The sequence below is a fragment of the Protopterus annectens genome, chromosome 4.part0 (assembly GCF_019279795.1).
Source record: "Protopterus annectens isolate FY-2018-M chromosome 4.part0, PAN1.0, whole genome shotgun sequence".
In the NCBI taxonomy this organism is placed as follows: domain Eukaryota; kingdom Metazoa; phylum Chordata; order Ceratodontiformes; family Protopteridae; genus Protopterus; species Protopterus annectens.
In genome coordinates, this window is record NC_056733.1 from 13,365,998 (window position 1) to 13,390,578 (window position 24,581).

Here is a 24,581-nt window from a genome sequence, read left to right on the forward strand (position 1 = left end):
TCTACAAGGAAGGGAAGGAAGCTACAATACACACTAGCTAACATAACCAAAAATAAGACTAAAAGCTAACAATAACACCTAGGAAAAGGACTATTTCTAGTAAAAAAAAAAATTATATAAAGAAACTTTATACGAGCCTGAGCCAGAAAAACGACACCTTGCAGCTGAAGCGGCAAACGAGATCTGGGTAGCTATCGCTAGGCATCATGGGATAAGGGGTAGCCTCGAGCCAGTAAACAGCTCTCGAGCTATAGAAGACGGCCGAGTCAGAGCCGAGGATCGGCTCCGATCCCAACCAGCAAGAACGAAGGCGAGCTAGACAACTTAACATTTACTGTTATTCTCCTTAAAAATCTGCATCCAAAATCTCAGTCTCTCCTTGTTTCTTGAGCTTCACCCCATTTCATCATCATCCCTTTCCAATTTGAATTATAGGATTCTGCTTCTGCTATGTAAGAGCCTTAACTGTGCAACTCTGAAGTACCCCTTCAAATCAGGTAATCCCAATCTGCCCCGTTTTACTGAAAGAATCAGCATATCCCACTTGACCCTTGCCATCCTCCTCTCCCAGATAAAATACATCTTTATTAATTGCTATCCACAACCTCTCTCTAAAAATATGCCTGACCTATGCATAAGAATAAAGGGACTAAAAACATTTTAACTGTTTTACTGTTTGTATCTTACTATCCATATCCATATAACAAGACCTGCCAATTTCTCAGTTTTTGCATTATCTTTTATTTAGTCTCTTTCCACATATCCTTAGCTGCCACACTGGAATCATTTTTAATCCATACTCCTCCTAAGTACTTCAGGTCCTGATAAATATGGGTATTGCCAAACCAGTTCATGTGTGGGTACATAATTTACAGCTATTGCCTTTGTTTTAGCTTCATTAATTAAAGATATGAACCTGTCTCAAAATGTTCCACAACACTGAAATGTCCGTTTTTGGTTTTATCAAATATAAAATAATATCATCTGCAAATAGAGTCAGCTTTTCTTGACTACCACACCAACCAATTATATCCTTGAATTCCTGAGTCCCTTATTTTCTTTGCCATTGATTCCAAATGTAACACAAATAATAACCAGGAAACAGGACATCCTTGCCTGGTTCCTCTGTTCAAACAGAAATTACCAGAGAGGACCCTACCCACTTTAATTTTCAACTCCGATCCCTCATATATCCTACTAATCACCCATATAATTTTATAAGGGAATGCAAATGCTTCCACTGCCCTACTCAAAGTCCCAGCTTACTCTGTCAAATGCTTTCTCTGCATCAATACCCACTGACAGAAATTCTTACATTCTGCTTCCTTCTGTATCATTAATGTTCCGTTAATGTTGTCAAATGTTTGCCTCCCCTCCACAAAACCACACTGGTACATATCTATCAGTTCTGGCAACACTTTTGCCATTATAGATATAAACATTTTATAACAGGTTCATAGGTGTGTACTAGGCTAATGGCCCTGGAGCCTTTACATGCCTAGCCCATAGGATTACCCTGGCATCATGCCACCCGACCTTAGTTCCCAGTGCCTCTGTCAAGTAAAGCCACTGGAGTGATCCCTGGGGTGAACTTTCTAGCTCTCATTCACTCAAGACTTCTCTTGAAGAGGGCCAGTGAGGTAATCTGCTTGACATGTATGGGGAACTCTATTCCATAGCATGGGCAGTCTCTGGGTTATGAACCTGTCCCTCCAGCATGTTCTGTTGATTGTGGTAATGAGGTTGAGGTCTCTGGAGTGTGTGGTGCAGAGGGATTGGGATTTCTTTAGATGTAGCATTTCTAACAGAACTGGGTCAGACATGGCTCTGTAAGACAAGCAGAGATCGCCTCTAAGTAGGTGATATGAGACAGAGAATAGTTGGAGTTTTTTGAGTCTGTCCATATAAGACAAATGTTTAAGGCCTAGGATCCACTTTGTGAGGTACTTCTGCGGCCTCTCCAATTGTTGCAGGGTGTTTAGTGAGGTACATGACAAATGGACATTGTACTCCATGACTGACCTAATGAGGGAAGAGTAGAGGAAGACAATGACCTCTTTCTTCCTGGATGAAAACCCTTAGTAATGAGATGTGCCACATAGAAGGACTTTCTGACCGCAGTGGCAATGTGGTGGTCAAAAGAGAAATTGCTGTCAAACCTATGTTCCCAGATCTCTTATAACACCTTCTGTGTTTAGTGGACTACCATCGATGTGGTAATTCATGGGAACTGGGGTTTTCTCAAAGGGGATGACAACACTTTTTTTGGCATTGACCTTAAGGCCGTGGTTCTGACACCAGTCATTGGTCTCAATGAGGCCTTTCTGTAGGATGTCAGCATCACTTGGGAAGTTAATAATAGCTCCCAACTTGCAATCGTCTGCGAACTTTGTCAGCCAAAGTCCCTTCGTGTTGGCCTGGACTTCAGAGAAACAGATACCAAACAGGAGAGAACCCAGGACTGAACCCTGTGGGACTCCACTCATGACTGTTCGGCAGTCTGACTTGGAGTCAGCTACTTTCACACTGTGGGTTCTACCTGTAAGCCAGTATGCAACCCACCAAGTGATATACGGATTGATGCCTAGCTCAGTGAGTTTTTCTATGATTCCTGAGTGGGGAATGGTATCAAAGGCCTTGGACAGATCAAGGTAGGCTGTATGAACCATCTTGCCTTCATCCACAGCTCTGGTGACTGACTCAAAGAAGTTGACCAAATTGAGCAGACATGCTCTACCCTTCACAAAACCAATCTGTGTGGGATCAAGTGTTTGGAGATTCTCTACATCCTTATTAGGTCCATGATATTGCGTTCCATAGCTTTGCATATCCGACTCATCAGGCTAATGGGGCGATAATTTCCAGCGTCTGTAGTCGCTCCTCCTTTGTAGAGAGAGACGACTGTAGCAGTGCGCCATTCAGTAGGGACAAGGCCTGAGGGGAGGCTGTGAATGAACAGGGCACACAGGTGAGGTGCCAGTTCACTCTTTAATTCATGTAGAACACAGCCAGAGATACTGTCAGTTCCCACAAAAGCTGTATTACTGGCCTTGGACAGTGCTGTTTTAACCTGTGCATCAGTAATACAGGGTGCATGGCAATCTACTGGTATTGTGACTGGTCCTTTGGGGGGTAAAGCTGGCACGAAATCTGTTGGCCAGTATTATTGGTAATATCTGTTGACTCGGTATAGGAGGTACCATTGTGCAGCAGCTCAGAGCAAATCTGGGTATTGTCGTGGAGATTCTTTACACAAGTATAGAAGGCCTTGTGGTCGTCTTTACTATCTGCTGCAATTCTGTTTTCATAGCTAGCTTTAGAGGATTTGATGTGGGATCTCAACTTTTTGTTGAGGCTGATAAGGGAGTTTTTCCAGTCTTGGGACTTGACCTTATTCCACATCAGTTTCCTCCTTCTGTACTAGAGTTTGTTTACGGCAGGGGACCACCAGACTGGCTTCCTTTTTTGTAGGAGAGCGTCTTGGAACTATTGGGCAATGGCGAGATCCATGCATTTGTGCGCATGTTCGTACAGTGCACTGGTGTATGACTTGGCAGTCATGCAACTATTCTCCATTTGCATGGGTGCCGTGAAGTTAGCCACCTCTGTTTTCAGGAGCCCAAAGTTAGCTTTGGAGAAGTTTTTCATGGTGGTGACCTTTGCGGGGGGGGGGGGGGGGGGTGAATTTCCAAGGTGATTTGTTTGTAGTCTGATCTAACCAGGGAGGAGTTGACTACTGGTGTAGAGCAATAGTCACCCATGTTAGTAATGACCAGGTCAAGGATATTGCTCCCTCTAGTGGAGGTAAGAACGAGCTGGTCCACAGCATTGGAATTAATGAATTCCAGGAAACGTTGGGCAAGTGTATTGGTACATGAGTAGTTTTCCCAGTTAATGGAGGGGTAGCTGAAGTCGCTCAGTATGAGAGTGTTAGGTTGGACCCTAATGTTTTCCAGGGTGCTTAGGAATGTGCGAGTCTTGGGACATGGTTGGGGACCTATAGCAGGCTATGACCTGAATCGCTGTCTTACCTAATGTTAGCTGCACCTGAAGTATCTCAGATACGTTATGTTGGGCTACCAGTCTGGAGGTGTGTGCATCCTTTATGAATATGGAAACACCACCGCCTTTGGAGCTTCGGTCCAAGTTCTGGGGCCAAAAGGTGTGGAATTAGTTATGGCCTGGTAGTGCAGGGGTGCTTTCTGCTGCCTTGAACAACATCTCTGTTATGGCACAAATGTCGATGTTCTCCACTTTAAGCAGTGCTTTGAGCGAGTGCATTTTGAGATTTTAGGCTTCTAGCGTTGAGCAGCATGACCCTCAGATTGCATTTGTTTGTAGCTGTTACGGTGGTAATTTGGTCTTTGGAGCACCGCCTAAAAAAGGCACTACAGAGGGGTGGCAAGAGCCTTGGCCAGTATTCGGCAGCCCAGGGTTGATGGATGCAGGCCATCTCATGAAAATGCATTGAGGTCTGTCAATCATGTCATCCCAGGCAGACAGATACTGGATCCCCTTAGAATGACACCAGAAACTTAGCCAACTGTTAAAATCAATAATTTTCTGCTTGTACTGTGGTTTCATTCTGGGTGATGGCAGGATGCTGCTCAGGGCTAGGGTCATACCCACCTGGGCTACATAATCAGAGTGCTCCTCCATGTCTCTCTCCATGTAGTCCAGGGAGGTACGTCTCCGGTCATTCACACCCACATGTACAATGACAGAGTCATATTTGTACCCGTTGTTGAGGGACCTGAGTGCATGCGTTATGTGGCAGATCCTGGTGCCTGACAGGCAGCTGACTGTTACTTTCTCCTTACTCAACCCAGTGAGTGGGACATCAGTGTGCCTCACTATCGAGTCACCTATGACTAGTGTGTTGGGCATGCTGTTTTGCCTTTGGGGTTTTGGTTGAGTGGCACACTGTTTAGGAGAGTTATGAGTCTCATGATTAGTGTTGTGGTCGAGGGCATTTCTAACTTGGAGGTCTCTGCTGTTTGGGTAGATTTTTATTGAGAGTCTCAGTGAAGGTGGGTGTGTGGTTTGTGTTTTTATGTGAAGGCAGTGCTGGTGTGTGTTCTGGAGGGTTGTGTGTTCCATGTGGTGTGGTACAAGTGTTGACCTTCTCCTCCTGACCAGCTATTCCGGTCTTGGCTGGTGAGTGCGTGGCTTCCAATTTGGATATATAAGTGCATCTCTCGCAAGTCTGAGTGTTGGAGGTAAGAGGAGAGGGTTGTCAGTGTACATGAGGCAGTTGCTACATTCCCTCAGGATGCCCAAGTTCACCAGGTTAATATTAGAAAGCACAGGGAACTGACCTTTAGACATGCCTAGAGGGGTTGGTATTAAGTACTGGAGCTGTTTCCTTGGAGAACATTTAGTGCTGGTAGCACTTTTGTGCACTACAATAATTGCTACAAGAAGTCTGGTGAAGTGCTAGACTAAAGCTAGTATAAGTGCAGGATAGGAGAGAACTAGCCGATCTAAGGGAAAAACTGAAGAGCAGACTTTTTAAGCTTCTGAGCAGTACCAAACAGTCCTGGATACAGCAAATCTGTATCTGGACTAGGCTAATTACAGGAAAGGCAGGAAACAAACATGGTTTAGTATTGAAATAGGCTTGTATGAAGCTAGATCTGATGTCTCTTTGCCCTCTGAGTATTACAGCTACCACCACTTTCTTCCAGGATGTTAGTACTTCTCTTCTTAAAATACTGTTAAAACTTTCCAGATCTTTATAATTTTTCCCTCCTAGCTTCCAAACTTTTACAGGAATGCCACCTAGTCTGGGGACTTTCCTGAAGATTAGTTACACATTACCAATTTTACCTCATCTCCTCCTGTCCTGTTAGTAATTGAGCCTCATCTACCTCTAACCTTGGCATATTTAATTCTTCCACAAAGATTTTCAATTGTACCTTTTCTAGATTTTGATGTTTCTCTGCTTTATACAGACTTTCACAGAATTTCCAAAATATTTTGAATACTCCTACAGGATCTCTTGTTTTCTTCCTTTTTATAGACTCCCTAAGCTTGGCAACCGCCCTTTCTAATTTCTATTGCCTCAGCTGTTGTACAGAAAGTTTTTGTTCTCTGAGTTACTATCAAAAATCAGCTGCTTAACAGCAATCTTTTTAAACTCATGCATATTATCGAGGTAATCCCTTATTTTTTGTTTAACATTCTACAGTTGCTCCACTTCTTGTTCTATGAGATTCTCCCTCTTCAGCAATACTTTAACATTTGTCCATCCCTCTACAAAATTCTTGTTACTTATTAACCATATCTCCCTTTCTTTTATTTTCACCCTATTTTTAAACTAATTTTACCCCACTCCCTCACTATATTTTCAGAAGAAATGTCTATCTTCTCTAACAGCTCCTGAATAATTTACAATACCCATTCCTTAAATTTCTCTCCTTTCAACAGATAGGTGTGAAAGCACAAGCGTCTCGTTTTTACTTCATTACCCTATGTTTTTATTTTAGTTATAGTTGGCTCATGATCTGCAATAGTCACTAGGTGCGTATCAAGAGAGCACGTTCCTGTGAAATGTAAATTCTGTCTAGCCTAGCCCAGTGTTTGTTTCTCGTGGAAAATGTAAATTTACTCTGAAATCCTACTACTGAATTTGCATCTTCCATGGCAAATATTTTCATAAATTTCTTCAAAAGTCTACCCTCATTTGTTATATTTTCCCTTCTGTACACTCCAGACACAATCATTACTGCAAATCAAATTCCAGTCCCCACCTATAAGTAATATTCCTTGCTGAAAGCTGATTATTTCTCCCAGACTTTTCTTAAGCTCCACTATAGCAGTTTTAGGTGGAATATTAATACATGCCAGTAAAAACCTCCTCCCTTGCCAGTAGCTCCTTAGTACTACATATCTACCGTTATTATATTTTTTTATTTTCGTCTATCACTATTGGAGATCATCTTGCAATTAATACAAGTATTCATATTTTCCATTGTCCCAGGTATTCTGCTGAATAACCATTCTGTAAACCTTTCTTTATCAAAAGCATGTGTTCAGTTCTTTCCAAATTTGTCTCCTGTATTATAGCTATTTGCACTCTGCATTTTAATATAGTTAACTACTCTTTCTTTTTGTACTTACCTCTGAGACCACTGACATTTAAGGACATTGCAGATAGCATCATTGTGTTAAAAAGTTATAATTCCCACCTTTTATGCATAACAGTTTTTTTTACTTGTCTAGTTCCATCTTTTGTGCTACAAACGTACACTGTTTGGCAGGTTGATCTTTTATACAGTTGTTTCTTGTCACATCCATTTGAGCCTATGTCACATCTTACAAACCTTTTTGTTTTATTAAATCCCTCCCCCCAAAAACACACACACCCAATACCCCCTTAAAAACCTATTAACTTAATACTAATACACAAAAATGATGTACACCTTCAAAGATTGATATTTTAACCCCCCCAAAAGGAACAAGTGACCCAAACTGACAGCCACACTCACAAACTTGGGTTAACCTAAAAGACAGGTTATCCATGCTAAGACATAGGGCACAGCCTGTGCTTCTACTAAATTCTGTCTGGATGTCTGATCTTTAGATCTCCCAGACAGGAAAATGCATGAATGCTTTTAGAAAACATGATTTCCTTGCTATTTCTCTTTATCAGATTGTCTTCATAGAGATATGAGGACTAGATACCATGTTGCTACTAAACATACTTTGATTTGCTAGAAAAAAGCTTTATCATATTAAATGTCCTTTTTCATTTACTTGCAGTTTCTTAAAACTGGTTACTAGATCAAGCGAAGGGCCTTAATCCAATCATTTCCCTAGGCAAGAATGAGAAAATGTACATCACTTTTTTCTTTTGTCGTGATCTTTTGACCAGACTTTCCTCCTCCTTTTTTTTGTTTTTGTTACATTGCAGTGCCTACATTTCTTAAAACTGAACAAGGAGAAAGAGAGAAGGGAGAAAGAAGAATAATCAGAAGCACCTGTTTACATTGATATTCCATTACACTTAAAAATAACTGAGAAAATGTTACTTTATAGCATGAAAATAAAATCATGCTATAAATTACTATTAAGAAAAAAATATATTTTACTTACAGTTCATTTTCTCCCTCCTCTTCCCCTCAAGTACTTTTCCAAGCATTAATGACATGAAGCATGGCATATGCTTTAGAGTCCCCTACAAGTTTAACAAAGTCAAAAAAAGTCCAACATTTCCAGAGTTTCTTGTTCTGTCATGTTTCACAAATATAATTATTGGTTTGTAATCCAACATGTCAATTTCCAAGTTACTGGTTTTGTTCCTGTTCATCCATCTCCCAAATCCTGTCCCTGCTTCATTTCCAATGTACTCTCAATTCTTCTAGTCAACTCTTGTGCTTTTTCCTTCTCTCAAGCATTTTCAGGTAAAATATTGGAAAATGTTTCAATGGCGTAGTCTGTGGTCTTTATTACCAGAGCAAGCAGCAGAATTTCCTTCCATTTCAGAGCTCACTTTGTGTTGGACACACTTTTGTATTTCCACCTTAGCATATACTGCATTAAAGAATGATTTTGCTCCTCCAGGAAAAAATATTTTAGAGATTGCTGGGTACAACAGTTTGAATCTCACACTTGTGTCTGAACATTCCCTGAAAAGTAGAATAAATATACTCTTCTGCCTGGGGTACAGTGGGTAATCATTCTCCACAAACACTCTGCTGTATCCCACTTTTAGTACTTTGTCCTTCTGCCACAGTTTTGTCAGCATAAACTCCTTCTGTTGACAGGACTGCATCTTTACTATTAAAGGTCTAAGTTGCTTTCTCGTTACCACTTTTGGAGAATATACAAGATGTGCCCTTTCAATTAACAACTCTTGCTGTGGAATATCAGCCCAGTTGTTTATTTGTGCTTTCATAAAATTAATAGTCTGTTCTTCCCAGATTCTCTGGTACCACAGAAAAATCTCAGGTTTTCCCTACGTGCTCTAATTCGATTTTTTGAAAAATGTCTTCTTGAGCAGTCTCATATTCAGCCAGCTTTTTCTTCATTTCATACTCTGATTTTTGCACTTTTATCATCTCATTTGAATATGTTTTTAAAGCTTTTTTTTCCATTTTTACAGTCTTTTGTCATTTCAGTTGATATACTCCATCAGGGTTTCATTTATTTTAATCAGGTTTGTGTGCAGTTGTATTGTATGCTCCTCTAGGTTACTGGAAGTCAAGGCTGGAGCTTGCACTGCTTTCTGCTGAACAGCTGCTGTACTCTTCCCATTTAGTGTTTTATCCTCACATTTTGTAGCTGATTTGCTTTCATGTCTTCTGTATTTCTTTTTTCCTAGCATCCAGGCAGTGCACTTACTAGCCACTTACTGAAATTTACCAAGAAATACAAGTCAACTGGCTTTCTCTGCTGAGTTTCTGTTTTCACACTGGGAGAGCCAGAATTAAGCTGTTAGTCAATGTGGAGCCATATTAGAAGTCCACCAATTGTGTCATTTGAGAATCAAACCCTGTACCTTGTGTTTGCAAGTTGAACACCTTAACCATTATTCCAACCCCCTCATTGACATGTTATGGATTATTCCAGATTAGCTTTCAGAATGATGGACAATTTCCTAATATTTAGTTTGCCTCCACGATAGGTATTATTGACTGAATAAATGTAATAATAATGACACAAGTAAGGATGCTTATGTTACTGGCAGCCAATTAACTTTCTGTAGGCTACAGTGGTAGTGCTTATTTTTGGGGACTGGTGTTGAGAATCTGCAGATTGTTTTAATGTCACATTGAATGATTTGGATGTTTTGACTGAACTTAAGAGCTACTACTGCTAAGGCATTTTCAGACTTGGGTATTAACATTTCTTGGCATAGCTTATAGTTGTAGCACTACATCAACACTAAGAAAATTACTTACGGTTATTATTTGACCATAACCTCCTTCCAAATCCATAATGAACTGTTAACCAAGGTCTTAAATAAACATAATGTAGCAAATAAAATTTCACATCTTATAAATAAGGCATGTCAAGTAATAGCTATAAAAGTGTCATTATCAAAACATAATACAACTTAGCTATTCTTTCTTATCCCTCTTTCAGCACAAAATTCAGCAATACTACAGACTGCTGAAAATAAAATTCTTCAGTTCATCTATCTGGCTAGCAACAGACAGCACACCTCTGTTATACCACAAAAATTCCAAACTGTCTCCCAATCAATGCTAGGTCTATCTTTGTGCTAAAAACTTTGACTTTCAAATTATTGAATGGTATTTACTGTCCACCACTAGCAAACGTGCTTTTAATAAATAATAAACCTTATTCGTTAAGAAGCAAAGACTGTCTCAAATTACAAAGGCCTGAATCCTCACTTGCAAGCTGAAAACAGTGAAACCAATGAAATCGTATTGCCAGAACAGCCATAATTTCAGAAAAAAATGAAAGTGTACTTTAAGAAATAATTTAAATGTGACTGATTCAGGGATTCCAACTAGCACTGCTATAATCTGAATTTTAGCCAGAGTTGCAAATGAAGTTGATTACCATTTGCTAATAATTATTAAATTAGTACTGTTCAGTATTATAAATATGGATGTTTAACATCAAGTTTTCCATAACATTTAGTATACTCTGACAACCTTCGTACGTGCTTGTCATAAATATATATACACGCTTGTTTTATATATATATATATATATATATATATATATATATATATATATATATATATATATATATTAATCTGCTAATTTCTTTTACATTATACACTCGATGTAGATGTCAATTAATCTGGCCTCTCTTTATACAACATTATGTATCAATTTCTGCTATTAATTCCTTTGTCTCTGCCATAAACTGGTCACTCAACAGCCCATTTACCCAGTCTGGAATTAGGTAGCTTTATATAACAATAGCAAACAGAATGTTGGTTGGGTTGTTACCTTGTCCACCAGCTGTTGCATATTTTCTTTAAAGAAGACAGCTGGATCTAATCAGAGACCTATTTATATTTTTGAAAGTTTCTACTACATTTCTACTTAGGTCAAGTAACTTAATATCTGTTGGTTTTAATTTCTTGTTGGCACCAAAGAGCATGCACATTACTACAAAATATTGAGAGTGTACTACCATTGACTTACTTCCACTTCTAGCTGCTGAATTAAAACCATGTTGTGACTGCCTTTCTGCATTTTTACTGTGGAACTAGCTCTAAGAATCTGGATATTGTTTACATATAAAATGACTGAAGATGAGGGGAGTTGTGACAGTAAAATTGTTTATAAAGAGGGAAAATAAAGTTCCATGGCAGTACCAGCAACAGTATAATCAACAACTATACTTCTAACACTGAAATAAATAAGTATAAATGATGTACTGAATTGGGGAAAAAAATTGGTCTTAACACTGTCCCAAGAGGAACTGCTGTGAAAGTTCACAGAATGGAAAGCTGACTACCAGAGTGAACAGTAAAAGATCTGTTACTTACAATTTTTGTCCACCCTAATGCAGTCTCTCCAAAAGCCAAGCAAATGAAGTTTTTAATGAGCAGATGATAATCAATAAATGTGAATGCTCTCCCTTCAGTAACTTCATCTTTTTTCATGATTGAATAAATTGCACTGGTGGCAGAATATGCTGCAGTTACAGCATTACTTGCCATTTATTTTTTAACTGGGTAAGCCCACTGAATACAACTGTCCCTTTCAGAAGAGGTGACCCAGGAACTGACTAGTTAAGCAACTTGATTTGAGTCATACAGTAGGTAAAACACCCACAAATGGGGATAAAATAAAAGACATCTACAGATTCAAAGTATCTAGTTTAACTCTGATGTTGTCAAGGTCTAGACCAGCCATTTTTGTTAAAAGGGAATAGTATTTTTTTCCTGGAGATGTAAATATTTCATTTTCTCTGCATTTGTGCATACACATGGCTGGAAATTAGGTAGTAAGGGCTACAGTGGGCTGCAGGTTGAGTACTCAGTTTTATTTTCGTGGTGAAAGTTCCCCTAACTGCTTTGTATCCTGTAGCTTAGACATGATGCCAGTTGAATGTTTGTCCCAAATTCCCTTTTTGTAATATGTTATGATTACAACTGTAGAATGTTATTTGTTCCTTATGATTTATTTATCACAATAACAAACACTGACCCTCTCCACCTTGCACAAAGTTATTGGTACCAAATATGACCTGTTATAAATTATTCTTGCTTACCGCTGTACTAAATACATCCAGAAGAAACAAAACTCACTGTTGTATGTCTTGGCAAACTACCAGTTTACATCACTAAAAAGAAAGACTACAACAGAAGGAAAAACAAAATCCGTAAGAGAGCATGTTAATACAAGGCATTACCTGCATTTTGAAACTGAGGTTGTGGTGTTGTACAGTCAATCAATACAGTATTTGGCTGTTCTTCTGAGACAGCTTTGCTTAAAGATGCCATGGTGCTTTCATGAAGCAGGCCCTGTAGACTGGCAGCATTTAAGAACCTGCCAAATGGAAAAAATTAAGTTTCTTGTCACTCTAGGTTACTGGATATTAAGTCACAATAACTGCTATGATGCTAGCTAAGGATCTTTCCCTTTTTTTGGTTACCTCCATCTCTAAGCATTGACGGGACAAAAAATAAATATATAAAAATAAAGAGGTAGATTAGATATCCACCTTTTCAAGATTGTAAAAGTTAGCAAAAATGGCCATCATTCATGTCAAGAAAAAACAGAATTCAAATTCAATATTTGATTCCACACTGAAATATAAATCATTTCATTACCAAACTTATCATATATAATTAATCTAAGCAAGTTCTTAAACGGTTACCCTTCAAGCAAAGAATCTAGAATGAATATATACAATCCACTTGTAAACCAGTGATCTGTGTAAAGGCTAAATCCATGGGCATGGCCACTTCATAAGCATCCAAGTTGCTTTGTTATTGTAATTATGCCAACAAAAGTTTGGCTGGATTTGTCCAACCAAGTAAGCTCTAAGTAAAACTTTTTGCTGAACTGTTCAAGTTGTAAAAGCTTTCATAATTGATTTTTGTTGTAGCAACAATTTCTTAAAATGACTAAGTTTAAGTATTTCTCTAATTCAGTGGTCTCAAACTCAAACAGCTTGAGGACCAGTTGAGGAAGACTCCAAGAGTCTACTGAGCTAAGGGTTAGAAAAGTGATGGTTGTATAAAAAAAAAAAAAAAAAAAAAACATGCAACACAAGTTATTATTTACTATTGTTTGTAAGTAAAATACAGCTCACAAATTTGATTAACAAGGCATAAACACAAACATACTGTGCACAGTATATCTTGAACACCCTTCCCCAAATAAAACACGTTACTCATCAAGCTAATTAATTTAATTGCACATACATAGACACACACACACACACACACACACACACACACACACACACACACACACACACACTTACAAACTCAAACCACAAACAGGACTTGCATTAGCAGCAGGGATTTTCTGTAAAATATAAAATTTGAAACTCAAATGTTTACAGTTATTAATTGCCTGATTTAATAGTCATGTTAGCCCAAAATTTCTGTAGAATGAAAACAATCAAAGATGACTGATGCATAAAGGTAACAAATTCTCATAACCAGAAACATGAGCTATTGCCCAGTTGTACATTTTTACCTTGGGATTCAATAACATCTACACCAAGTGTACACTAAGTGTTCACCGTTCGGCGTGCTTTTTTCAGTACCTGCTGTGCAGGAGAACCAAATAAATTGACCTTGTCCATGGGTGCATCTAAAAGTTTTGATTTGACATGGTCCGGTAAGGCCTGCTCTTTCAACCATGCATGCCTTCTGATAACTGTGCCAGTCCTGGCTGATCTAAAGGAAGCCTCCAGTGCATCATAGCCACACTTTAAAGAATGGTTACTAACTTGCTGTATGTTATGTACCATTTCCTGAACATACGTCTCATCTAAAGATTCATCAGAGGACAGTTTTTTAGTTAACTGGTCCAGCATAAATTCTTGATATTGAATCATATGAAATTGACAGTTCAAAGCCCTAGCTGACAGAGTAGCAGAAGTGTAAACTTTTTTACCCCATCTCTAAGGACCTGGATTCCCTTTCAGAGGGGAGGGGGTTTTTAGCAGATGTAGTTGCTACAGCCTTAGGCCCCTGGGAGATAGTCTCGGGATCTGCAAAAGGAGCCTTGTATAAATGGAGATGAGTGTCCGGGACCCTGTAGAACCTATCGGGCTTAGCAGGGGCCGGAGGTAATGAATCAGGAGCAGTGCAAGCATCATTAAATGCATCATCTACAACAGAAAGAACTGGAGGTATAGCTAAAGGCCTATGCTGTGGCAAATGTAAAAAGGTTCTAAGCCTTTTCCTGGAGTCTGAGAAATCTTGGCCCTGCCACTGAAATTGTTCCCTCATAGCATGCAAGGTTTCCCCAAAGGAAAATTCCTCAGGTGGAGAGGCAGAAGGGATGGACTCTTCAGCATCAGAGTCTTCGTAAGGGGAGTAAGGAGCCTCTGGAGGGTCTGTATTTTCTGAGTCATCAAAGGAATCATCTGTGGATACTGGCTCTGGGGGCTCTGCTCTAGGCCTCTTCTCTGGAGGTGGATGAGAGGCCCTGTCTGGATGAGGCTGGGATCCATGGATTAAAGAAATGAGATCCTCTGCCAGAGAAAGCATATGGGAACTGGAGCTGGGCCTGTGAGAGGGGGGGGCTTAACAGGCACAGTTTTTGAAGCTTTAGCTGCTTTAGCCCTGGCAAAGGCCTTAATGGACATGGCTGCAGGAGGCCTAGCAGCTCCACGTGCAGGGGTTGAAATATCCAAGGGAATAGTGTCAGATAATTCCTGAGAAACCGCAACTGCAGGTTGGATTTCAGAAGCCGATTCCACCAGGTTAGAAGAGGCCTCGGTAGAAGGCATGTTTTCGGCTGGAGGAAGAACCGCTTGCTCGGTTTCAGCCGAAACAGAGACACTCGTGGTTGGCTTAACCGGTTTCGGCCGAAACCGCGGACCGCGAGTGTCGGTCCTTTTCCCTGCGTTTTTTGGTTATTTGTGAAGTCGGAGGATCCGACGGCATAATATAAGCAAAATCAGAGCCGAAAAACTGCTCAGCAAATTCCGACCGACGTCTAAGCGTCCGTCGGTTAAAAGAAGCACAGGCTAGACAAGCTGCTACGTCGTGGTCTGGGCCTAAACAAGGTAAGCAGTAAGAGTGGAAATCTTTATGAGGTATTTGTTTCCCACAAGTTAAACAGTTATTCACTTTTTCTGACATCGGCTGAGGCAAGAAAGAGTCCCCAATGGGGTACTTAGCTTTTTAGAAGTCTTCGAAGTAGTATTCGGTAGTAGTAATCTCTGGTTCTGACCGACCGGCACTTGCGAACAGCCGGGCGCCACGCGGCAAGAAAGACTGAGGAAAATGGCGTCGGCTGATGCCTTTATACCCGAAGAACTGCAGCTATGACGTCGGGTGAAGTGCGACACCAGCCGAAGCCAGACCCAGACTTTGGAATCCGGCCGACCGAAGGGCTGCCTGACGACAGGACAACCCATTTGTAAGGACTGCAGATGCATATCCTTGAAGGACATCAGGCATAACTCACACCTTCTTCTTCCTAATTTTAGCTATCCTACTGATATTCTTGCAGCTTTAAATATTGACAGGGATTCATAAAGGTTACCACAAGGTGTAAACTACATGTATACTTAGTGTAATCTTTCTGAGGGACTAGAAAGCACAAAACATGTGATAAAAAGCCTTCATAGACACTTAGTGAAGGCTTTATTGAATTTGGTCCATAGCCTATGAGTATAGAAAATGAGAATGACAGTAATCATCTACAAAATAGTGTACAGTAAAAAGCATGGCACAATCTACAACAATTTGCAATAAAAACGTTCCATCTGTGTTGTTGATCTTCATTCATTACTGATGGGTTATGGGTTCCGTCTTTGGAACCGAGCCAGCCAAATATCAAGCTCGCATCAGCCAAAAACGTTCGAGTCAAGGTTCTAATCAGAATGCTCTGCTCCCTGTTACTTCAGATCGAGTTTGCAAGTTGACAAACAAAAGTAGAGGCTACCTCTGGTCAAAACAGACCTACAATAAAGGAGTACACGAGATCAACCAGGAACCTCCGGAAGGGGGTGGAGGGTGGGAAGTAATGAATGAACGAAGATCAACAACACAGATGGAAAGTTATGGTAAACATAACTTCTTTATCTGATGTTGTTAATCTTCATTCATTCCTTATTGATGGGACAGAGTCCCCCCGCTACCTGTATCCCTGGTTGGCCCTAATGGAAGGACATTCCTGAGCACCATGGAGCCAAAAGAAGCTCTACCTCTGGAGGCCAAATCCAATTTGTAATGAAGAATAAAGGTATGAGGTTTAGCCCAAGTCGCAGATGAGCAAATATCATTGAGGGAAGCCTTAACATGGAAAGTTGCTGAAGTTGGCATAGACCTTGTAGAATGTGCCTTCACTCTGTGGGGCAAGGTGACATTGTTTTTGTTGTAGATAAAGGTAATACAATTTCTCAACCATGAAGCCAATGTAACTTTTGGAACAGGATGACCTCGCCTTGGTCCAGAAAAAGCCAGGAATAGTTGGTCTGATTTACGGGTAGATTTTATTCTGTCCAGATAAAATCGTATTTGCCTACAAACATCCAAGGAGTACAGGCAATACTCTCCCTTGTTAGAGTGGTTAGGGAAGAATACTGGAAGGTCAATAGATTGGTTGATAAGCCCGCTCTGACACCACTTTTGGTAAAAAGGAAGAATTAGTTCTCAGTGATATCCTATCCTTATGGAAGATAAGAAAGGGAGGTTTGATGCATAAGGCTTCAAGTTCTGACAAGCGTCTGGCTGATGTATATGCAATCAGAAACAAAGTTTTCCAGTAGAGATATTTTACATTACATGAAGACGCAGGTTCAAAGGGAGGAGCTGTTAGAGCTTGCAGAACCAATGCCAAATCCCAAGGTTGCATCGGTTCTCTAAATGGAGGTTTTAAGTGGAGAACCCCCCTCAAGAAAGTTTTACAGAGTCAATGTGACATAAGCGAAGAATCCTGAAAACCAATGTGGAAATTTGAAATAGCAGCTAATTGCACACAAATAGTAGAGGCAGACACCCCACAGTGGAAAAGATGTGATAAGTAATCCAAAACCACCGAAACTGGGGTTGACAAGGGGTCTAATTGTTTATTTGCTGCCCATAGAGAAAACCTTTTCCATTTATCGAGAAAGATTAATCTGGTGGATGATTTATGAGATGCAATAAGAATACTGCGCACAGGGGACGAGAGGTTTTCCTGCCTGACAATCATTGAAAGTGGATAAACCAAGCTGTCAGTTTCAGGGTTGTTAAATTGGGGTGAGTCAGACCCTGTGGATGGGATATCAACGTTGGGGATGGATTGAGGATCCATGGTTGATCTAGCAGATGAGGCCAGAGGAAGGGGAACCAGACTTGTCAAGGTCATATGGAGCAATGAGGATCACTTTGCTTTTTAACTGTCGGGCTTTCTTCAGAAATTAGGAGATGAGGGGAAGATGAGGATAAGCATAAAGTAGACCCGAGGGCCAAGCGTGAACTAGAGTGTCTCTCGTTGAGTGTCCCCGAGGGGGGATCAGGGCAAAATAGTTGCTGCACTTGTAGTTGGTTGGGGAGGCGAATAGGTCGCAGCAAGGCTGGCCCCAGCAGTTGAAGATTCTTGCCGCTATCATAGGGTTGAGTGACCACTCGTGAGTTTGTAGAATGCACCTGCTCAATTTGTCTGCTATCACGTTGGAGCTCCCAGGAATTTGCGTTGCAATTAGAAAGCAGTTGGAAGCTATCGCCCACTGTCATATTCTCAAGGCCTCTCGGCATAACGGGTAAGATCTGCTACCCCCTTGCTTGTTGATGTACCAGACCACTGACATGTTGTCTGACTGGATCGCAATAGTCCCTGACAGGATGGAATGAAATGCTTGCAACACAAGTAGCACTGCCCTCAGTTCCAGGACACTGATATGCAAAAGGGTCTCTGTCTCCAACAAGGTGCCTTGGACCGAGTTGCCCTGACATAGCCCCAATAGGAAGGAGTCCATGATCATCGTGGCTTTCAGTTGATGGGGGATGAAGAGGCGAGACCATTGTTTGGGATTTTGAGACATCCACCAGAGTAAATCTTGCTTGCATCTCTGAGTTACACTTATCTGAAAAGACAAAGAATGTTGTAGAGGGTACCACTGAGTGAGAAGTAATCACTGAAGGAGCCTCATGTGGAATCTGGCTAGAGGAACAATGGTAATCGAGGCTGGCATTGACCCCAAGAGTTGGAGTATAGATCGAGTGGGAGATTTGTGGTGACAGAGCAGTGGTTGAACCTGTTTCCTTATTCTTTGAAGCCTGTGGTCTGGAAGAGATGCTGTGCCACTTCTCATGTCCAACAGTACCCCTATCAATTCCAAAGACTGAGCTGGGTGGGGGCGTGTTGGACTTCTCCCACGTTATAGTGATTCCCAGGCGTTGTGCTGTAAGGAGAGTGCAGTGCAGGGCTTCTTCCAGTAGAAGCTTGGTGGGGGCGGTGAGGAGCCAGTCATCTAGATATGGAAACGCCTGGAATCCTTGAAGTTGCAAGTGAGTGATAACCACTGCCATGCATTTGGTGGACACTCTGGGGCTGCAGAGAGACCGAAGGGCAGAGCTCGAAATTGGTAGTGACTGGCTCCTATGCGGAAGCGAAGGTATCTTTTTGAGTATTTGTCCATTTTTATGTGGCAATACGCATCCTGAACATCTACAGAGCACATCCAATCGTCTTCTTCCAAAAGAGGAAGGATAGACTGAATCGTGACCATCCAGAATTTCTCTGTTTTTACAAATTTGTTCAGTGTGCTGAGGTCCAGAATTGGTCTCCAGTCCCCTGTCTTTTTTGGCACTAAAAAGAACGTTGAGTAAAAAACGGATCCTATCTGGTCTGGAGGGATCGTCTGGATAACTCTTTTTTTGTAGCAGCTTTTGGATTTAGTGTGCCGCTGCTTCCCTTTGACTGGGTCCTTATTACTTTGTCAGGTAATACTTTGGATGAAACTGGACAAAGATGGAAGGGAATGAGATAGCCTCTGGATATTATCCGTTGTACCCAAGTCTCGGTGGTTATATTTCGCCATGCAATGGGGTACAAGGAAAAACTACCCCCGACCGCTTCCAGAGGTGAGCAGTCGGGCAACACTTCAGGAGCGCTGATAGGGTTGGCCAGAGAAAGAATCTCTTGGAACCCCGGTTTTGTGCATCTCCTCTGCCCCGAAAGGGGAATCTTCCATTGGAGTTTCCCCCTCTGCCTCTAGGGGAGAATTCGGCACGTGCGTCACAGAAAGAGCCCTGTGATTTCCTGTGCCACATCTTTCCGCTCATCTAATTTCTGGAGTAGAACCATTGAGGAGTGGAGTGTCTGACACCAATGGCAGATAGGGTCTTGCCATCTCGTTTGCACCTTGCCAGTATATCTTTCACTTTAGGGCCAAACAAAGAAGTGGCCTCGATGGGGGCGTTCATGAAGGAAGCCTTAAAGGAGTCCGCAAAGTCACAAAGGCGAATACAGGCATGTCCATCTGGTGACTATACCCGCGCCTCCCACTCTAGCTTCTCCTTCCATTGCGTGAGAAATAAGATGCATGGAAGAGTTGGAAATGGGCTTTAGCAAGGTGATCAGAGAAGCCACGTTGTCACTGACCTCGTCAGAAACAGCTCCTTCCAAGGTTTCAGAGAGTTGATTGATAAAATCTCTCTGGAGCCTGGTAAAGTGTGCCAAATAATTCAAAGACCTTACGGCGAAGGTCGATGAAGCAAACACACGCTTCCCTAGTCTATTGCCCGGGACTCCTTATTGGGGGGATGGGCAGTTTGGCTCTCTTCTGACAAAAAACTCATTCTCTCGCAAGTATGGCAAGTGCAATGGCTCAAAACTGTTCCAATACTCCAAAAAGACAAAGCCAGCACAATAAGGTGATTATAAACCAACAGTTTAATAAAACTGTTTAAAACATCACTAGGGGTAAAATAGCCCCTATGAATACACTAATCCACTAACTATACATATTATGCAAACCGGTTTTGGCTAACCCAGCCTTCCTCAGTGCAACAAAGTTAATGAAAATAGGCAGAGTCTGAGCTGTATATAAGGACAGCTCAATTATACAATTAAATATAATTGAACATTTACAAATTCTCATTCAAACCAGGGCTAAACAGCCCACCTAATTTAATTATCCATTTCTTCTCCTTAGAATTGAGTATGGAGTGCCAACCCCTTTTACAATTTCTGTCCCCACCAATTTTATCAATTATGGTAAAATGAAAAGAAGCTGTCGGATGCTTTAAAGTGTGTTTATACAAAGAACTGGTCAAGTATTCGACAATATTTTTGGCAAACTATGGTTCAGATTGGGTTGTTTATCTAGTTTCTTGTTCATGCTCAGCATTCTATGTTGGGCAAACTGCTAGGCCATTGAGAATCAGAATTTCTGAACACGAGTGATGTCAGGAACCATAAATTGACCAGTTCTTTCTTTGTATTTGTAAATGTTCAATTATACTTAACTGTATAATTGAGCTGTCCTTATATACAAGCTCAGACTCTGCCAATATTCATTAACTTTGTTGCACTGAGGAAGGCTGGGTTAGCCGAAACTGGTTTGCATAATATGTATAATTAGTGTATTAGTGCATTCACAGGGGCTTTTTTACCCCTAGTGATGTTTTGAGCAGTTTTATTAAACTGTTGGTTTATAATCATCTTATTGTGCTGGCTTTGTCTTTTTGGAGTCTCTTCTGCCAAATCCTTCTTAGTTGCTGCCGCCACCACCATGGCATCTACTGGAAGACCTCGTGACCAATGGGGATGCTCAGCTGGGGGCGATAAGATTTTATCGGGCCCCCATGGTATCACTTCCAGGGTGTCAGGAGCCTTCCATGCATGCTGGAAGATGAGCTGGATGAGCTCATTGGCCGGCAGGGTAACCCAGGAGGTAGGGAGCTGGGCACGAAAGGCCTGCAGGAACACGGATTCCTCAGAGATAGAATTAGAGGACTTCCAGTCACCCCTCTGTCTAAGGATTTCGAGGATGTCACCAAAGGATACCTCATCACAGGGTGACCGTGGGGACCCTTCCCCGTCATCAAAGTCCATATCTTCAGTCAACGACTCCTCGGTGGAGTCCATGTGCTTCCTCTTGCACGACGTTTTGCAGGGTACTTCCTCAGTGGGAGGTTCTAGGGAAGACTGCAAAGAGGGGGGTCTCTTGAGGAGGAGAAACCTGAGGCCCTTGTGCCCAGTGTCCGGCGGTTGTGACTTGTGAAAGTTGCAGCACAGAGGGGGGAGAGGACTCCGACATGTGGGGTTTGCCAGCGGAGGCAAGTGCCCTCTCCATGGCCTGGAAGACCGGCCCGGCCAAGGAGGGATGGGAGCTCGAAACAGAGCATGACAACCTCAGAACCGGGGTCACACCCTGCCCCGACGAGCCAACCCCCAGACTAGGAGTCTCAAGAGGACTGTGAAGCGTGAAAGAGGGAAGATTCCTGGAGGGTGCCATACAAAAAAAATCGGTGTGGAACCAAGAATGCCCTCCCCCATGACACAGCCACTGGCCTGAGAAGAGCCTGATGCCCAATGCACCGAGGGTCACAAGGACAACTCTGGTTCCAAAGTGAGATCCACTACTGGAGTCAGAGGAAGGGAAGCTGCTGTCGGAGTAATGGGCTTCGATACTTGGGTGGAAGTCGAAGTACGTTGGGGTTTGAGGAATTATGCGTTCACCTGAAGGAGGGAACATGGATTTTGGCTGTTGAGAGAGACCTCTGGCCACAAGCAACTGGTCAACAAGCCGCAACATATCTTGCTCAGAGAGGCTCCTGGTCAACCTCATAGAGAAACCTGACGGCGATACTGGCCTTTCCAGAAAAGGACTATATTGGCTACCAACGAATGGATCCAGTGAAGGAGAGAACTTGGTCTTTGCTAATTCGAGAGGTGCAGAGCCCAAAACCAAGGACGTCTGCACCAAAGAGATGACATGGAAGTAGTCTGCGCCAACATCAGCACCAAAGACGTTGAAGGTGTCTGCACCGATGGGTACGGTGCCATCGAGGAAAGTGTCTGCACCAGTAACAAAGATAGTGACGAAAAGGACTGCACCGAACAACATGTCGGTGCCGAAAGTGTCTGCACTGTGGAGGACAGTAAAGTCATACTCGGGGCCAAAGGGGATTGAACCAATGGTGCTGAAGGGGACTGTACCTGCAGGGACGGTGCCGGTAAGGGCTGCGACGGAACTGTCGAAGCCATAATTGTCTACACCAGGAACTCCGGTGCCAGTGTCGATAAGGAGGACATGGTTGGAGCAAGAATCAGCTGGGGCAATGCCGAGCCTGGAGCTGACAAGGTCATAGGAGGCAGCTCTGAAGTAGCAGTCATTTTCACCTTCTTATGAGTCGACTCCCTATGATCTCCAGAGGGAGATGAAGTGAGCGACTTCCATGAGGAAGAATGTCTCTTATGGGGTTTAGCAGGTAGGGGTGAGCTCTCTGACCAAGAAATAGCGTCACAGAAAGGAGATTTGAGATGACCTTTCTAGATTAATTTGTTCTTTCTGTCGTTAAGAGTCCCGGTTGAAAAATTTCTAGAAATCCGACACGGGGGATCCATAGTAAGGTGGGAGACATTCAAACAATAGACACAAGTCATGGCCATCAGAAAGCGGTAACTTACGGCCACAATCCATACACTGCTTAAAACCAGCACTACTTTTCTTATCTGACATAATGATGTGGAGAAGAACAGCACCAAAAAGAAGAGGAAAAGCTACCCAAAAGGGTAAGAAGAGAGAAGGAAGAAGATTGATTATTTATTTATTTATTTATTTATTTAAATTTGTTGACCGGGAGTGTCCGACGGGACGTGGGTCCATTTTCAGCGGAGGCCCGGGGAGAAAAGCTCCACAGTAAAATAAACAGACAGTAGTTACATTGGATTACATAGCGATTAACAATTTAACATAGAAATTACTTACAACATATTTACAGATGAAGAACATAGTACATCAGTAGACAACTAGAATCTTTATCTGTGAAGTACATAACAGGCATTAACAAATGTAACAATGAGAAGTTCCTGCTGTATAATAAGTACTAGGCTTATGAGCATCTGAGCTTGCTATCATCAAGGTAGTTAGTGAAGGTGAAAGAAAGGTAGTAGTTGGATGGGGTGGATGATATTAGAGTGGGAGTTGCAAGGGCATAGCCAGCATGTTTTTAGGTGCGCTTTTAATAAAGTTTTGAAGTTGGTGCATGATGGTACGGAGGTAATTGTGGGTGGGAGTGAGTTCCATAATTTGGCTATGGTGCAAGAGAATAGTGCTTCACCAGCAGAGTTATTGGCTTTAGTGATCTGCAAGTGTTTTTTGTTGCTGGATCTTAGTGGTCTGGTGGTGCGATAGGGTTGGAGTAAATTCTGGAGGATGGGACATTTAGTGTATGGTTTACTAGTTTATGGGCGAGTGAGAGTTGATACCACTGAAGGAGGTGAGGGAGTTCAAGCCAGCCCAGTTCAGCAATTGAGAGACAGCGGTGACTACGGTAGGATGCCCCTGTGGCGAATTTGGCGATTTTGCTGTAGCAGGTCTCTAAGCTTGTTTAGATCACATTGCCTTAGGTTGGTATATACTGGAGAGGCATAAAGTAGGGTGGGGATTACCAACGATGGTAATGAAGAATTAACTCAAAGGTAAGAAAAGTATAATAAAGAGAAATAGACTAAAGGGAGAGAGTCTTAAGAATATGACAGGATAGAAGAATAATGCCAGAAACTGTTTGAAAAACTTTAAAGAAGAAACGATATATGAAACTTTCAAAAAATTAGACACTTAGCTGAAGAGAGTGGCTTGACACGGCTGTACAGCAACGTGGCAAATGAGATCTGAGGTAACATGGAGCAGAGCAGTCTGGGTAGGACCTTGGCTCGAGAGATTTTGGCTGATGCGAGCTTGACATTTGGCCGGCTCGATTCAGAGGACGGAACTGATAATCCATCAGTAAGGAATGAATGAAGATTAAAAACATCAGATACCAAACATTTTATTAGGAACAAAGCAAGGGTATAACCTTCATCTATTTGAAAGAAAACAAAACATTTTACAAGTAACAAAAGAAAACAGAAATATACTTGTTATAACAACTGACAGCAAACTTAGAAGATTTACCTGAGAACCAATATTTTAACATACTAAAATATGAGGAAAAACTATTAACATTTTAGAGCAAGTTGAGAGCTATGAAACTCGCAGACATACACATTTTACACTCAAAGCTGCTTAACAAAAAACAAAACCCCAAGAGCCTGTCATTATACAGATCAAAAACATAAGGCAAAATCATGACAATTGACAAAATAAGGGACAGTTAAGAAAGTACAGTTTTGTACCTACCATAAATGTAGATGTCCGATAGGTATGCATCTGCAGTCCTAACATATGGGTTGTCCTGCCTCAGGCAGCCCTTCGGTCGGCCGGATTCCAAAGTCTGGGTCTGGCCTCGGCTGATGTCG

General features: G+C 41.7%; 1 protein-coding gene across 1 annotated transcript in view; it reads right to left on the minus strand.

Moving 5' to 3' along the window:
- CCHR4.PART0H17orf75 (chromosome chr4.part0 C17orf75 homolog) overlaps window positions 1-24,581 on the minus strand; it is a 671,853-nt gene that overhangs the window by 131,117 nt on the left and 516,155 nt on the right. Inside the window, exon 8 of the mRNA XM_044068053.1 lies at window positions 12,346-12,482. Within this exon, the coding sequence (XP_043923988.1) occupies window positions 12,346-12,482 (137 nt within the window). The remainder of the gene's footprint in view (window positions 1-12,345; window positions 12,483-24,581) is intronic.